At 42.9% G+C, this 15,589-nt stretch overlaps 1 protein-coding gene across 2 annotated transcripts in view; it reads left to right on the top strand.

Annotated features, from left to right (window-relative positions):
- PLEKHM3 (pleckstrin homology domain containing M3) overlaps positions 1-15,589 on the top strand; it is a 150,243-nt gene that overhangs the window by 76,146 nt on the left and 58,508 nt on the right. For both annotated transcript variants that reach the window (XM_045033046.1, XM_045033045.1), the window contains exon 5: positions 2,324-2,517. In XM_045033046.1, coding sequence (XP_044888981.1) covers positions 2,324-2,517 — 194 coding nt within the window. The remainder of the gene's footprint in view (positions 1-2,323; positions 2,518-15,589) is intronic.

Genomic DNA, 15,589 nt, shown 5'->3' with positions numbered 1-15,589 from the left:
TTGTGTGGTGCTGAGTGAATCGCTGCTATCTGACTTTCCCACCCCCCTCAGTACAAGAGGAATGATGCTTATTATAGGTATGGTAGCTCTCAGGTGTGTTGTAAGGCTAAATGGTTTAATATGTGTGTAAAATCAGTGTGACGATGAAGATCGTTGTATTCTTCTCTCTAGTGTACAGCTGTATTAGTCTCGCTAACAGAACAAAACCGAGAGATGCCACCAAACTGTTCTGGAGCTAAAGTTTTGTGTGCATTTGGAACATTTGGGATCTGAAGAATTTTGTTCTTTACCCGACCTCCCCGGGTTGTTACTGATACAGTGTATTTTCCGTTCCTCAGTTTGGACAGCACTGTTTTAAAAAAAAATCTAAAAGGTGAGAGATGAGTGGGATGTTTAATACAGCTTCTGAGCCATAAAAGTCTGTGGAACCATGACCCTTAATTCACCTAACGGTATTTCCCGTGTTTAAAAATATACATTGTATGATCTGCATAATCACTAACCTGCAGCCAGTACTTGGCATTATGTATGATATTTTTGTTAACATGGAGATTATTCATTATGAAGACTTACAGTTGGGATCGTCTCTCACTGTAACATCTTCTTCCCTGACCTGCTCCTAATTCCAGTAGCTCAGTGGTTCTCAACTTTTCCAGACTACTGTACCCCTGTCAGAAGTCTGATTTGTCTTGTGTATCCCCAAGTTTCACCTCACTTAAAAACTACTTGCTTACAAAATCAGACATAGAAATACAAAAGTGTCACAGCGCTGTATTACTGCAAAATTGCTTGCTTTCTCCTTTTTACTATATAATTATAAAATAAACCAATTGGCATATAAATATTGTACTTACATTTCAGTGTGTAGTATTAAGAGCAGTATAAACAAGTCATGGTATGAAATTTTGGTTTGTACTGACTTTGTTAGTGCTTCTTATGTAGCCTAGGCAAATATCTAGATGAGTTGATGTACCCCCTAGAAGACTTCTGCGTGCCCCAAGGAGTAAATGTACCCTTGGTGGAGAACCACTGCACTAGCTGGTACCATCTATAAGGACATATTTTGCTTTGTCTACCTCATCTTCTACAGTACCTGAAGGGAGAGGCCTTTTAAGTCTGAGAAGACTATAGTGTAGCCTTTGCCCTTTTGTTCACCTCATAAAAGGTATCTTTGTTAGCCTAATTCATTGGTGCCTTGCTTCAGTGTAAACACTGATTTTAAGGACCAGGAGGACTAATTGAATTGCGAAACACATCATTTTTCTACAGCAGAGTCTCAAGTGGTTTGCAGTTCATTTCACATGCTCCCGGCTTTTTCCCCCCCGTTGATAAAATGCAGAAATAAAGAAGTAGGGTGAGGAGGAGTATTTGGTCTTTGAAATGGAAGTATCCTTCCCAGTTAGGACTAAAAGTTCCAGGGGGGTGACAGTATCTTATAGTGGGTGCAGATGTACAGAACAATACGATGGAATGGGATAGAGAGAAAGTTCTTGAAAATGAAACACCATGATTCATGAATAATAATAATAATACCCATTTCTCATCTATGCTTGTTTTCAAAAATATCTGGATGTGGTTCTGATTGTTCTTTTAGTGTTATGTGTTTTTTTACATTACAGCTAAACATGGGAGAAATTACCATTGGAATGGCTAATGATACAGTGGGTTCTGTTGTACTCATATTAACCTACTTTTTACTCTCTTTAGGGTCCCACCCAACTCCCATTAAAGTTTGAGATGACTCCAGTTGACCTCAAAAGGAGCTGGATTGGGCCTTCAATGTTTCATTAATTTTCTTTGTCAGTTGCATCCGACTTATCAGAATCACTGTGTATATGCACACAAACAATGTAAACATTCCTAGACAGGAAAAGGCCATTTGAAGGAGTAGTTTGATGATCATTGTAGTTAGACACGTAAAAGATCTATTAGAATAAATCAGTAACTTCATCCCACTGCAATGGCAGGATAATGTCCTCAATAGAGCACTATCTAATATCAAACAGATACTGTACATGATCTTCACCAGCTGGGGAAGTGGTAAGGATCTATATGGCTGTGAATATCACTGTGATTTGGAAAGATAGGATACTAGTCCTTAAAGTTTATCGTAATGTGCTCGATAAAGTAGGGGTTGGCTCTCAATAGACGTTCACAGTGGGATCCCTCTCAACTCTGCCTTCTCCAAGAGTTGGCAATGGAAATTCCAATAGAGGGTTTCAGATTCACATAACGATTAAAAACGCACATAAGAGAGAGGAATAAAACCATTTAAGGAAGGGCAGAAAGAAAGCACATCTAAACTGCGTGCTTTGTTTTTCAGGTATCAAAGCAAGCCAAAGAGTTCTTGGAGTATGTGTACGAGGAGCCGTTGATTGACATCCAGCAGGAAAATCCCATGTTGTACAGACATGTTGAGCCACTGGCGACTGTAGTCCGTCTGAGACAGCAGCTGAGATCTCTCCGAGCCTATTTGTTCAGCTGCAGAGCAGCAGTGGCAGAAGACCTGCGCAGGAGGTAAGAACCACGGACAACATGCAGCACAAGATTCCTGTTGTCCTGCCTCTTTCTTGTCGGCACATGTTCAGCCCTCGCTACCTCCTCTTGGTTTCCATGATCCAATTCATAAGCCATTACCCATTGTGAAAGCCAGCTGCACTGTAGTTGTCACCAGAGGCTTTTTTATACAACGAGATTGTCTGTTGCCATAGGAAAGCCTGTTTCAGTGATTCATGTGGGCTGACTGTGGAGCTTGGGTACCTAAAGTCATTCCTCCCATAGGAGCATGCTGTTTCTCCTCAGTGGTGCGTCTAAGGCTGATAATACACAATTATCTCAGGCCATCACTGCGATAATGGAAAGTGTGTGATTTGGGTAATGTCAGTTCCTCCTTTCCTGCTGATTTTTCCTCAAAATAAAATAGGCAGATTGCAATCCACAAGTTTATTTATCAAAGGCACAATTCATTTTAAAACATGCCGCATCTAGCTGCTGCTGATCTTCTCCAAACAGCTCTGACAGACAGACAGCCTCTTCAAATCCAATAGCAGATCAGCTGTAGAAAGGCCAACTTTGTTTGTACCCTGGATCTCCTAAAGAAAGGGGCTGGAGGCCTGTTTTGGCTCTATCTTTTTTTTCTTCTTCTTCTTTTCTGTGAGGTGAATTAATCCAGACAAATGCAACTGGCTTGTTGGAACATGCATCTCTTATGTCTCCGTATTTCTCAGGTCTGTCTGCTAGTAAAACAAATCTGTCACCTTCAGTTAGAAGCATTGCCATTTTGAAATGTTCAGCTGCCAAAGGGAGGAAAAGTAAATGGAGGGAGGGCCTGTCCCACTCCCTGTATTGTGGATGTTTTTGATAGGGCTGCCCAGAGGATTCAGGGGGTCTGGGGTCTTCGGCGGCGGGTCCCGGGGCGGAAGGAACCCCCGCTGCGGGTCTTCGGGGCACCTCGGTGGCAGGTCCCGGAGCAGAAGGACCCCCCACCGCCGAATTGCCACAGAAGATTCTCTGGGGGCCCGGGCCCTGTGAGAGTTTTCCGGGGCCTCTGAAGTGAGTGAAGGACCCTGCTCCAGTGGCCCCAAAAAACTCTCGTGGGGGCCCCTGCGGGGCCTGGAGCAAATTGCCCCACTTCCCCCCCCCCCCCCGGCGGCCCTGGTTTTTGAGGATGTAGAGGGTTGGTATAATTTGCTGTGGGGGTTTGCACTGGCTTCTTTATCCCAGGAATGGAAGTGAGGTGATGAGTGCTATTCATTAGATAACCTAAATGTCACGGCCTTGAATAATTACATCAAGTACAGCTGAGCAAAGGCGGCAAAGCTGTAGAGAGCAACAGGTGAGTTCCTGTGTTAAACATACTGTGTGTAAATATTTGTGCGCACGTGTTGTGGAATTGAGCAGCAACACACAGACTCGCTTCTTCAACTTTCGGGGAGCCGGATTTTGAAAATTAAACCTATTTTCTCTGGCTCCAGTGCACAGTATTATCACTCGGGCTCTCCTGCTGTACAGTTGTAATATTGCTCCTATTTTCTCTCCTTCAATTACAATAAAACTAACAGGAGAGCAGCGTTACAGAGGCTGGAGAAAAGTGGCTGAAAAGAAATTAGGGCTTTTGATTAATGCTGAATGCTCTGATTAAAACAGCGAGGAGGAGGTAGGAGAGACTGAAGAGAGTCAGTGAAGAGAGTGAAAGAAAACAGATCAAAGGAGAAGTGAACAAAGAAAAGCAATGGGGCCAGAGGAAATGGGACGAAGGGGAAAGCAAGGAGGCTGGAGGAGGTACTTTGAGCTGGAGCTGATGGAAGGAGATGAGAGGAAAGGGTCCAAAGGGACTGAAGAGGCATTCAAGGGACTAGGACAAAGAGAGAATTTGAGAAAATAAGAATTGAGGGGAACTACCAAGAGGCCAAAGGGGGAAGACTGAAGAAACAGAGGCAGCTCGGGAGATGGGGAAGGAAAGACAGACAGTATAGAATTCGTCAGGAAATGTAGAAAAGGTGCGAGGCTTTGGAAGAAAAGGGATGACAAAGAAAATACCATCAAACTCTTATCCCAGTAAATAATCAAAATGAGTAAAATGGAAAGTAAGGTGCAGCTCTGTGGTTAGACAGAAAGGAAAGACGAAGCAGGATAGTAGGTAGGATATGTCTGCCATCTATTGTGTGGAGGCTTCCTGGCAATTCGCTGTCAAGGAGCAGCTGAAGGTACATTCCCTCCAGCAGAAGGAAAAGCCCTGACTAGCGTACGGTGCTAATAAACGAGAGGGAGGGGGAAAGGGCGGGAAGGGAACACACTCCCTTTCCTGGCCCACAGACCTCCAGACTCCCAATGATTAAAAACAGAGAAGTTTGATGGGTGTTTTCTGACCGTTCTTGGGTGCCCTGTTTTCCGTATGCTTGCGATGACATAAGCCTGAGTTAAGCTTGGTCTTCTAGCGCTGCCTGAAATTCCCATTCCTCTCTCCCCATGACCTGTACATAATACCCCGCTGAGAGAGGAGCACCGTGGCCGGCGGCTGGGCTTGTGGCTAGAGCTTTATGCACAGTCCTTGGCTCTTGCTCCTTGTTATAGGGAAGAGTGTCTAGTTTGGTAGGAACTTGTGGGATGCTCCAAAAGCCAGAGAGCGACCATTTCACAGGCACAAAGGGCAGGTTAGTGCCCAGCTCCCATTGACTGTCAATGGGAGTTGGCTGCCTGACTCCCACTTGTGGACATCTCCAGCAGGGTGATTTTGGCACCAGTTTGGTCCCTGGTGGCCTTCCCAAAGGGGCTGGACTGATCTGAAGAGGAAAACAAGACTGAAGTAGCATCACCTGTTCAGAATCGTGCTCCAGGACCTTTATTCTGAATATGTCGCATCCCAATAGGCAGACCCTATAGCTCAGCATAACAGCTGGACAGAGAAAATGAGCTCTATTCTCAAAGAAAATACGTGACTTACATTACCCATCAGCGCATCACATGGGCAAGGTACAAGGAAAGGGGAGTTCAAACAACTCTGTGAGCCAGTGCTACTAAATGTAGTGCTGTTTCCTAGTCAGAAATTAAAGGGCTGGGGGAGAGAATCCAGTTATCTATCCTGTTCCAAAGGCATTCTTTTTCAGCTTGATCTTCACCTTAGTACATGGCTGGCTGTTAATCACTGGCAAGTGAACACAGCATCTTGAAGACCTGTCAGAACCGTATAAACAGACTGAAACAAACTGTTAATATTGCTGTCTAGAGAGAACTAAAAACAGACTGATTAATCGTATTGGCACCTTGCTGCTTGTGGGACACTGATAGCCTTCCTTATTAGGGAAAGAGCAGATTGCTCTGGGGTGTTCTCCTCCTCATCATCATTTTTTAAATCTATCCCTTCCTCTTGAACCCAGATCTCAAACCCAAGATGGCAATTAATTTCGAAGTTCTGTATGTCCTCCATGAAGATTAAAATGTTTACAGTGCTTACAAGTCACTGTTTCTGAAGAATTCCAGATGGCTATAAACCAGTTTAGCTCAGGACCTGGTTACTTAAATGTGGAAACGTTATTTATAATGCCTGGTATACATAGGTACTTTGGGAACTTTGTAAAACTTGGAGTTCCTCAGAAAACTCAGGCCTGAGCCGCACTGTGAACTCTAAGGCGAGTGACTAAAAAAACGAAGAAATGGCTAGAGATCTCAGAAGCTAGTAGCTCGAGGTGCAGGGTACTGGCAGGCCTTATTGTCCTTAAGAATTCTAGTTCACTTGATGGACGATGGTGGCTGTTTGGGTGGTAGTTCGAAGCAGTCTTTAAAAGCAGAAGGGAAGATAAAACAAGAAAGGAAAACAAGTTTGGCTAGACCCATTAGGCCAGATCCTCAACTGGTGTAAATCATTATTGCTCCATTGAGTCACACCAGCTGAGGATCTGACATGTTGTCAGTTCTACGGGCAGAAACAAACGTAGGACATAAATCTAGTGCTTGTGTAGAACTGATGCAAGCTGCAGTTGTATAGCTCTCCCAACAATCTTCTGCTTGTCCTATTACCAGAGAACACAAACATGCAAAGTGGAAACAGTGTATCTGGTCCCTAGGGGAGAGGAGAGGAGCTCTTGTCCGTTAAACAGGTGATGCAATGTATGGGAACATGTAAATTGAAGGAAGCATCCTTCTTGTTTTTGTGTATTTCTCCTTTAAGTGTGGAGGAGTCTCCTTGTCTCTGGTAGATATAAGAAGGGCTTGCAATTTTAACCACTATTGTCTCTCTTCCTACTATTCTGACTTAATTGAAGGCTTCTTGGTGAAGGAATTATCACAGAGTTTGTTTTTGTTTTAACAGTCTCTGGCTCTGCAACAGGTCTGCCTATCCTTTAGCATTTATCTCAGTGATTTCCATCTGTGAACACATGCTCCTTCTGCATGGAGGTGAAAGACTAAGCAGAATTCTGCATCTAATTACTTGTCCCCTCCACAGGATTACAGTTTTCTATTAATTGCAGGACAGAGTTTTATATTAATTTAACCTGGCACTGGCTGCTTTACTTAGAGCACATTACAGAGAGATGGAATTAAAGCTTGCTGTTGCAATCAGGTTAAGAGCACATTTCCAGTGCCACAAATATGTACCCCTAGCTCAGGGGTCGGCAACCTTTCAGAAGTGCTGTGCCGAGTCTTCATTTATTCACTCTCATTTAAGGTTTCACGTGCCAGTAATACATTTTAACGTTTTTAGAAGGTCTCTTTCTATAAGTCTATAATATATAACTAAATTATTGTTGTATGTAAAGTAAATAAGGTTTTTAAAATGTTTAAGAAGCTTCATTTAAAATTAAATTAAAATGCAGAGCCCCCCGGACCGGTGGCCAGGACCCAGGCAGTGTGAGTGCCACAGAAAATCAGCTCGCGTGCTGCCTTCGCCACGCGTGCCAGAGGTTGCCTACCCCTGGACTAGCTAATACTGTCAGCTCTTCGCAGAACAAGAGCCCAAACCCACTGAAGCTAAAAAAAGAATTCTGTCATTTCCTACAATGAGGCCTTAGAAATAAATCTCTTTTTGCCTCAGAACTAGATTATTTTCAACATATTTGCATTAAGCATTTCAAGTTGTTGCTAAGAAACTTGCACAAATATTTCAGAGGGTAACAGAATCCTTTCGTTCACATAGCATCTCTGAGTCCAGACATGATGTCTAATGCAATCTGTCACCCTTTGTCAAATAGATTACTAATATTAGGCGTCTAAAATGATTTAGCCTTGTTTCTTCTGTTTAAGATAGATTGCTTTCGAAATACTGCACTTAGATTCCAAATTGTGTTTTCATTAGCTGGGAGCACTACTTGAAATACTAGCTCTGCCCACATTCACCCTAATTTGATCACTTCAGAGTCTGCTTGCGGCAAACTCCAAGTACTCCAAATTGCACCTGAAAGAACAGAGAGTACCTCATTGCTTTTCATTTCATTTTAAGGTGGCTGGGCGATCTAAGCAGATAAAAGGTGGAGCTATTTAATTCCAAGTAGAAACTGTCTGTCCTGAACTATTTCTCCGCCTTCCATTCTAAAAATCAATAATGCTTTGTTTCTTCTTTTAATTTATAGTAGTTCTTAAGTTTCATGGTGTTCTCATGATCTTACTTACCTTGGAGAGAAGAATTTGGGAACTTCTGCACTTACGTAAAAAAGTTATGTCCTCAAGCAGGATTTCCGGTAAACACCAAGAATATAATTTTCATTTGTTGATGGGGAACCTGTCTGCTGATTTCAAAACAAGTATGAGCTGCATGTCTTCTTTTCCTCCCAGAGCATCTTTGCAGACACAAGGAAGACAGCGTCATTCCTGTCCATGGCTTGTTACTCCATTAAGCCCAACCTGGCCATATCCCTGGGTACGATGTCCCGCCATCTAATCAGTGGTTGGACTGGTCTTTGTTGTGTTTGCAATATTCTCTTTGGGCTCCTCTCATCCATTTGTCTCCACCATCTTAATCTTTTCAACTGCAGCCAGTCCTGCGTCTTGGTTTCACATCGGATTTTCTTTCTCACTTCATTTGTCTTTAAATCATTCCACTTTATACCTTCCGTCGTCTGCGTAACGCTTTTCATTTCTGCTTTCCCAGCAGTTTTGGCTTGTTTACACTTTTTCCTGTGATGTTCTTGTTTCATTGCTTGTCCAGTTTTTCCTTGTTTGCTTACGCCTTCCGGTAACTTCCTCTGCTGTGTTCTGTATTGCTTCCTTGACTGTTTCCCATCTGGTCAGTAGTAAGGTTTATTCATCATTAAGGCTATGATTTAGTCATGGGTATTTTTAGTGTAAGTCATGGACAGGTCACGGGCAATAAAAAAAAATTCACAGCCCGTGACCTGTCCATAACTTATACCATAAATACTCCTGACTAAATCTTAGAGGAGGGGTATTGCTGGGGAGGGGCCAGGGGATGCTGTTGGGGATGCCCGGGGCCAGTGGCACCAGCTGCCGGGGGCTGCCAAGGAGCAGTTGCTCCGGCCACCCCCAGGGTCGCCTCCCTGCCGCAGCTCCGGCCACCCCGGGACCACTGCCAGGGGCCGCCCGAGCAGCAGTTGGTGCGGCTGGTCCCAGGGTCACCTGAGCAGCGGCTGGTGCGGCTGGCGGCAGGGCCACTCTAGCAGTGGCCGGTGTGGCTGTCTCCAGGAATTGCCTGAACAGGTCCAGGGGTCAGCCACATTGGCCACTGCAGAAGTCACAGAGCTCTAGGAAAGTCATGGAATCCGTGACTTCTGGGACCTCTGTGACAGACACGGAGCCCTAGTCGTCATCACAAAATAATGACCTGAAATGTCCTCCAAGCATCACCTTGTATGCCTCCCTCACAGACCTATTAACTTATCAGGATCAAATTTGGCTCCAGTTGCACCCATCTTTTAACCCGGGAACCTATCCTTGCAACAAAGCCCGATGCCAGCTCTGTCCACATATCCATTCAAGTGACACCATCATAGGACCTAATCACATCAGACACGCCATCAGGGGCTCGTACACCTGCACATCTACCAACGTGATATATGCCATCATGTGCCAGCAATGCCCCTCTGCCATGTACATTGGCCAAACCGGACAGTCTCTGCGCAAAAGAATAAATGGACACAAATCTGACATCAGGAATCATAACATTCAAAAACCAGTGGGAGAACACTTCAACCTCTCTAACCACTCAGTGACAGACTTGAAGGTGGCAATTTTGCAACAAAAAAACTTCAAAAACAGACTCCAAAGAGAAACTGCTGAACTCGAATTAATATGCAAATTAGATACAATTAACTCTGGCCTAAACAGAGACTGGGAATGGTTGGATCATTATACTAATTGAATCTATTTCCCTATGTTAAGTTCTCCTCACACCTTCTATGGGCCATCTTAATTATCACTTCAAAAAGTTTTTTTTCCTCCTGCTGATGATAGCTCATCTCAATTGATTAGACTTTTCCTGTTGTTATGCATACTTCCACCTTTTCATGTTCTCTGTATGTATAAATATCCCCTGTCTGTGTGTTCCATTCTATGCATCCGAAGAAGTGAGCTGTAGCTCACGAAAGCTCATGCTAAAATAAATTTGTTAGTCTTTAAGGTGCCACAAGTACTCCTGTTCTTTTTGCGGATACAGACTAACACGGCTGCTACTCTGAAACCCATCTTTTAGTTAATCTTCATCTTTCCCATAGTTCATGATCACTGCCACACTCTGCACACGGCACTTCTATAGATGCCAGTGTCCAACAGTGACTCTCTATGCCTTTCACTGATGATAATGTGCTCAGTCTAGTTTTTGATTTGATCATCTGGTGAGTTCCGCGTAACCTTGTGCATGTCTTTGTGAGGAACTGAGTCCTGCCAATAATCAGATTGTGCATCGCACTGCAAGTTCGTAACTTTCTCCTATTATCGTTTGTTGTCCCGAAGCCGTGTGGTCCAGCATTATTCATTTGCTTACCCTGTCTGCTACCAACCTTTCCATTTGTCTCTCCCATTATCAGAATCCTATCGCGATCAGGAATCTCATCTACAATGCTATCCATCTGCTGATATAGTCCATCACTCTCTTCCTCTTCTGCTGCTTCTGTTGGGACGTAATGCAGATCACAGTTATGTATGATTTATTGTAGGCAGTAGTAAATGTTGCTATGACAATCTGCTCAGACACTGGTTTCCAGCTGTTCACTTAAGTAACTCTTCTCTTGTCCATATTACAGCAATCCCAACCCTATGCTTCATTTGCCCACTTGTCTTTCTGGAGTAAAGGAAATTCTAGTTTCCAACGGTCTCTAGCCAGTGTGTCTCCTGTATGGTAGCAAAGGAAACTTGTAATTTCCTGAACTCCTCCACTACTAGTTCAGTCTGGACTAGAGCAAATAGATTTCTAACATTCCAGCTTGCAATAGATGTAATATCATATGGTTAGCCAGTATCTGAAATCAATGACAGTTTCCATTTGCCAGGCCTGATGGGCCTGGTCAAAATCCATATAAATCAGTTTGGTTTGCCGTACTGTTTCTATAACAAGAGAATTTCAGATGTAATGGATTGGTAGGCCAATCCACAGCTTACACCGACATATTTTGAAATACATCTAACCATCCTTACCTATGAAAGATATCCAGGGTTTGGTGGTTTCTAAAAGATAATTAGACAACGTACTTGTAGGTGGTATGCGCGAAGCTGCTTACATGCACCAGTATGGACAACCTCTAGAATTCAATAACCATGAGTCAGTCCCCCCAAATCATGAGACTGGCTTAAAAATCATGAGATTTAAATAATAAACATGGGACTTAATTCACCTTTTGCTTTCTAAGTCTTCAAGGTTCACATTGACCAGCTTTTCTCACAGACTTTCATTTAAGTCGAGCTTCTCCCTTAATAACATGACTGCTGGAGCTGGAGTTTCAGAAGAACACCACGTAGCTAAAGACTCACAATAGAATCACAAGAGTTGTCAACAGGGAAAAACACCACACTTTCCTTAATCTGTACCTTAATTTTATTGACAAATTGCACTCCAGATGAATTGTGACATAAAATCTAGCAAAAAGACCCCGTGTGTCTGCTTGGAAGCCTAATGCAGTCCTTTATCCTGCATGCATATTTGGGATGAGTGGAAATTAACTTAAACTCTCCTGTAATTGTTCAGGTTAAATAAGACTACTGAAAAATGTGACACAGTATGATTGAGAATAGAATAAGATCTACCTTGCATCATGTTAAAACTTTTTTTTTCCCCCAACCCACTATTATTCTCACATTTTAAGGATTTGCAAGCATTTAGTAGGAAAAATAGGATCTAGGAATCACACTTTTTCCTCTTAATCCTCCTCTCTGCTTCCTCTCCCACTCCTCATCACAAGCCCATTAGGTCAAAACATTCTAAACCTGGTCAAACAAGACACTGCTGGCTGGCACATGAAATAGTGATGCCAATCTGTTTTTTTCTGGCTTAGCAGGCTTTTTTGGTACAAAAGGGCTTGATTGTGCTCATCTGCCACCTAACTTGATTTCTTTTGATTGCAGTGTGAAAAGAAGAGTTTGCTCTGCTTATCACATTTGTACTTCAGCTAGAGTGTCAGGTTGGGGCAGATTAATTTGCTGTAGCTTTAGCAGAGCTGTCAGGGTATTTAACCCATTGGAGAAAAATTACTGGAGCTGATGATAAACAGACTTTAAATGCAGAGCGATTACTTACAGCTAACAAAGCACCCTGGCTACAAACACAGCAACTTTGCCTAAATGCAAAAAGCAAAAACTTATCAGTGATTCTATTTCCAGAAGGACATTACAAGATAAACTTTTGTTTGGGCAGATACTTACCAGATAAGATCACACCAAGGGCAGGGATGAAATGTCTTGCATGACTGTTGCTCTGCAGATTACATAGCATTGTAAAAAAAAACAACAACCCATCACCAGTTGGGAAACTTAGAAGACTGCACAGAATGCTAAAGTCTTCCCTTCAGTTGGAGTTAATGTCTCCTAAGATTCGCCTTGTTTCAAGCACATTATGGTAAAACACCGTGGAGACTTTGGAACCAGGAGGACTTCTGATTTCATTGTTCCCGGGAAGTGGCAAATCTAAAAGACTTGTTAGCATTGAACTTACGTGGTACACCACAAGCTTAACCATGACTGACAATCCGGTTACAACACAGCCGTCCTCTGGTGCAGGTAAAAACACAGTTCCATCTTGCAGTGTAGATGAGACTGAGTGGTGTCTCCAAATTACCTAAAAGCACAGGACAAGCTTTTAGTGTGCTGCTGCACTCAGATACCACTTGCCTTTCAGGTATCCCAGTGGCAGATCCTGAGGCAGCAGGAGATCAGGTCTTTGCTGCAGTGAGCCCCAGGACGTGCCGGTGTGGAATTTGCCATCTGTCTCCCCATCTCTATTCTGGTCTCCCCACTTTTGAAAGGTGACTGAGAAGGGCACGATTGATTTGAAATGTTTTTTAATTGATTACTTCTTTAAAAATTCCTGTAGAGCGCCCTTTAAAGTGGGATGACCTGAATATTTTGATATTCCTGTCACCATAATTTTATAAGTGTTTTTACCACTCCCATTTTTTATGTTTATAAAGAAGCTTTACATCAAGGGAGAAAATATGAGCGCTGAACTTGCAAAGATCCAAGCCCATGCTTCAGTCTTTGCAGGACTGAGACATAAGCGACTCCACACAGGAGCAATGAAACAGACTATACCCAAAGCACTGTTACATACCCAAAGCAAACATCTATCACTGTTTTTTATTAATGCAAAGTTGCAATACAATTTTAACATGCTCTGTTGTACAGTACTTATTACTTGTTCAGGATCAGGTAAATATTCAAAGAACTTAGCTAAAGATTCTGGCTTGCTGGCTGCAGAACCCTTCTCTTCTGAGTACTCTAAAAAGGGTGACCACATTTCGAAATACCTGTCCTATGTGTACTTGGTGTGAAAGCTTTTTCATTACAAGGGCAGTCCATACTTTACTATACCGCAATTCCACAGGAGGAGGAGCCACATTTTCCCAATAATGTGCAATACAAAGTCCAGCTACTAACACTCAAAAAGGAATTAATTTGTCATTCAGTTTAAAATGTACATAAGAACAGCCATACTGGGTTAGACCAAAGGTCCATCTAGCCCAGTATCCTGTCTTCCGACAGTGGCCAGTGCCAGGTGCCACAGAGGGAATGAACAGAACAGGTAATTATCAAGTGATCCATCCCCTGTTGCCCATTCTCAGCTTCTGGCAAACAGAGGCTGGGGACACCATCCCTGCCTGTCCTGGCTAATAGCTAATGCAGATCCTTTTCACTAATGTTTTTTAGGTATAACCATGTCAGCCGTTATGGGTTGTCTCTATACAAGGTGCTCCGTTTTGAGGGAGAAGTGTGATTTTTCGAGTTGATGGTGGACTTCTTAAGATTGAGTCTTTTATTTCAAAATTTTAGTTTATGAACATGATCCGTGTTGACCCTATATTTTATTCTTCCCCACTCACTCTTCACCCACCCTTCTATTTGTATTAAAACCGCATCTGTTTGTTTTCAGTGCTTGCATTTTAATAAGGATGGTGTTGGTTTTGCCTTGTTTGAATTGTGGAGCCCCCTAGCACCTGAGCAAAGAGGGAGTGACATGTCAGACAAGACAGTTTAATAAACTAAAGCATTTTGGAAAGTTGTTTCACAGTCCAAATTTAAACAATTTGCCGAATGGATGTAGTGCAGCCCCACTGTTAGATCTCCCTTGAGCTGTCATGTGCTGCACCATGTGTTTGAAACTGCCTCCAGTTCAGCTCCGACATGGTCACAGCACATTTGTTTAAAACTGCCCAGTGCAAGGACTGTGCCGCCTACTTTTAAACCCTTTCGTAGGCTGCAGCCTCCCAGGTGGAGTACCCTCAACCCTTCTCGGCTTCGGTGGGATTTGAGGGTGTCCCACGCTCCACACCGGACATTCTCGGCCCCTCAAAGGCTCAGGTTCTACCATTTTCTAATGCGGCTGGCGGTGCTGCTGCAGATGCAGACTTTGGCTGCTCAGCTGTTCATCTCCATCCTGATTCAACAAGAATACTTTTTATCATCAATAGAGAGATCAGACAAATATGAAACCAGACCAGCTTTGCTTTTCCAGGGCCCAGTTTCTATGGTAATGGAAATAAGTGCTCCTCTCACTTGAGCACCTCTTCACATGCTCATGGCATTGTTGTGTGTGTGTGTGTGTGTCTTAGTCTTACCTAAGAGCTGGAAGGCATTGCCAGCTTCTTTCACTCAAGATGGAATTGGGAGGAAGGGGTGATATTTTGCTTTCTCTCTACACTGGCCACTGGCACATAACAGTAAGCACATTAATTTTGGAGTGTAAGTTGCAGGCTAATACATGATCCAAAAAAGAGAGATGGGAACAGGAAAGGAATGTCTGTCATCTTGGCCTCTATTGGCTGAGGTCACCTTAAATAATGACATACTGGTAAGTGGAGTTAGTCTTCATTTTGGTTTTTATTACATGTCTGTTATCACATGTGCGAGAGTGTTGCCTGTACTTCAGTGATCTTATGAATACTCATTGATATCAGTCATTGACAACTACTGTCTAATAGGAGTTTCAGACTTGACTTTCAGTAACCTGAAAAATACAACCTTTCACCAGCTAATTATATTTCTTAGCAGAAGCAATGCTGTAAAGACTTTAACACACAATACAGTTCCTGCCAATGTTATTACTGTGTTGACTGACTGCCTGCGTGATCAGAAGAATAGGGTCGGATGTGTTAATAAAATAAATCCTAGTTAGACTGAAATGTTGTTAGCTGGTTCAAAATGCTCATGTCTTAGGCCTGATTTCTTAGGGATCAGTTTTAAAATCTACTACGGACAAGTCCAAAGTGCCGTGTTCTCTTTGGATTTAGTTTTTGGAAAACTTTTTTGTGGCTGGCCCTTAACCTGTAGCAGAGGGACATACAGGGATTACTTAGCCCACAACTGAAATGTGTTTATCTCTGGTAAGATGAACACACCCGTCTGTGCAACAGTTTAGGACAGGAAGTGAAGAATACCCTATCCATATGAAACTGAAGATAGGAATTAGGTAGATAGAATGTAATTCCTTCAGCTG

The sequence above is a fragment of the Mauremys mutica genome, chromosome 10 (genome assembly GCF_020497125.1).
Source record: "Mauremys mutica isolate MM-2020 ecotype Southern chromosome 10, ASM2049712v1, whole genome shotgun sequence".
In the NCBI taxonomy this organism is placed as follows: Eukaryota; Metazoa; Chordata; order Testudines; family Geoemydidae; genus Mauremys; species Mauremys mutica.
Note: the sequence above shows the minus strand (reverse complement) of the source record. Positions and strands in the feature narration are given on the sequence as shown.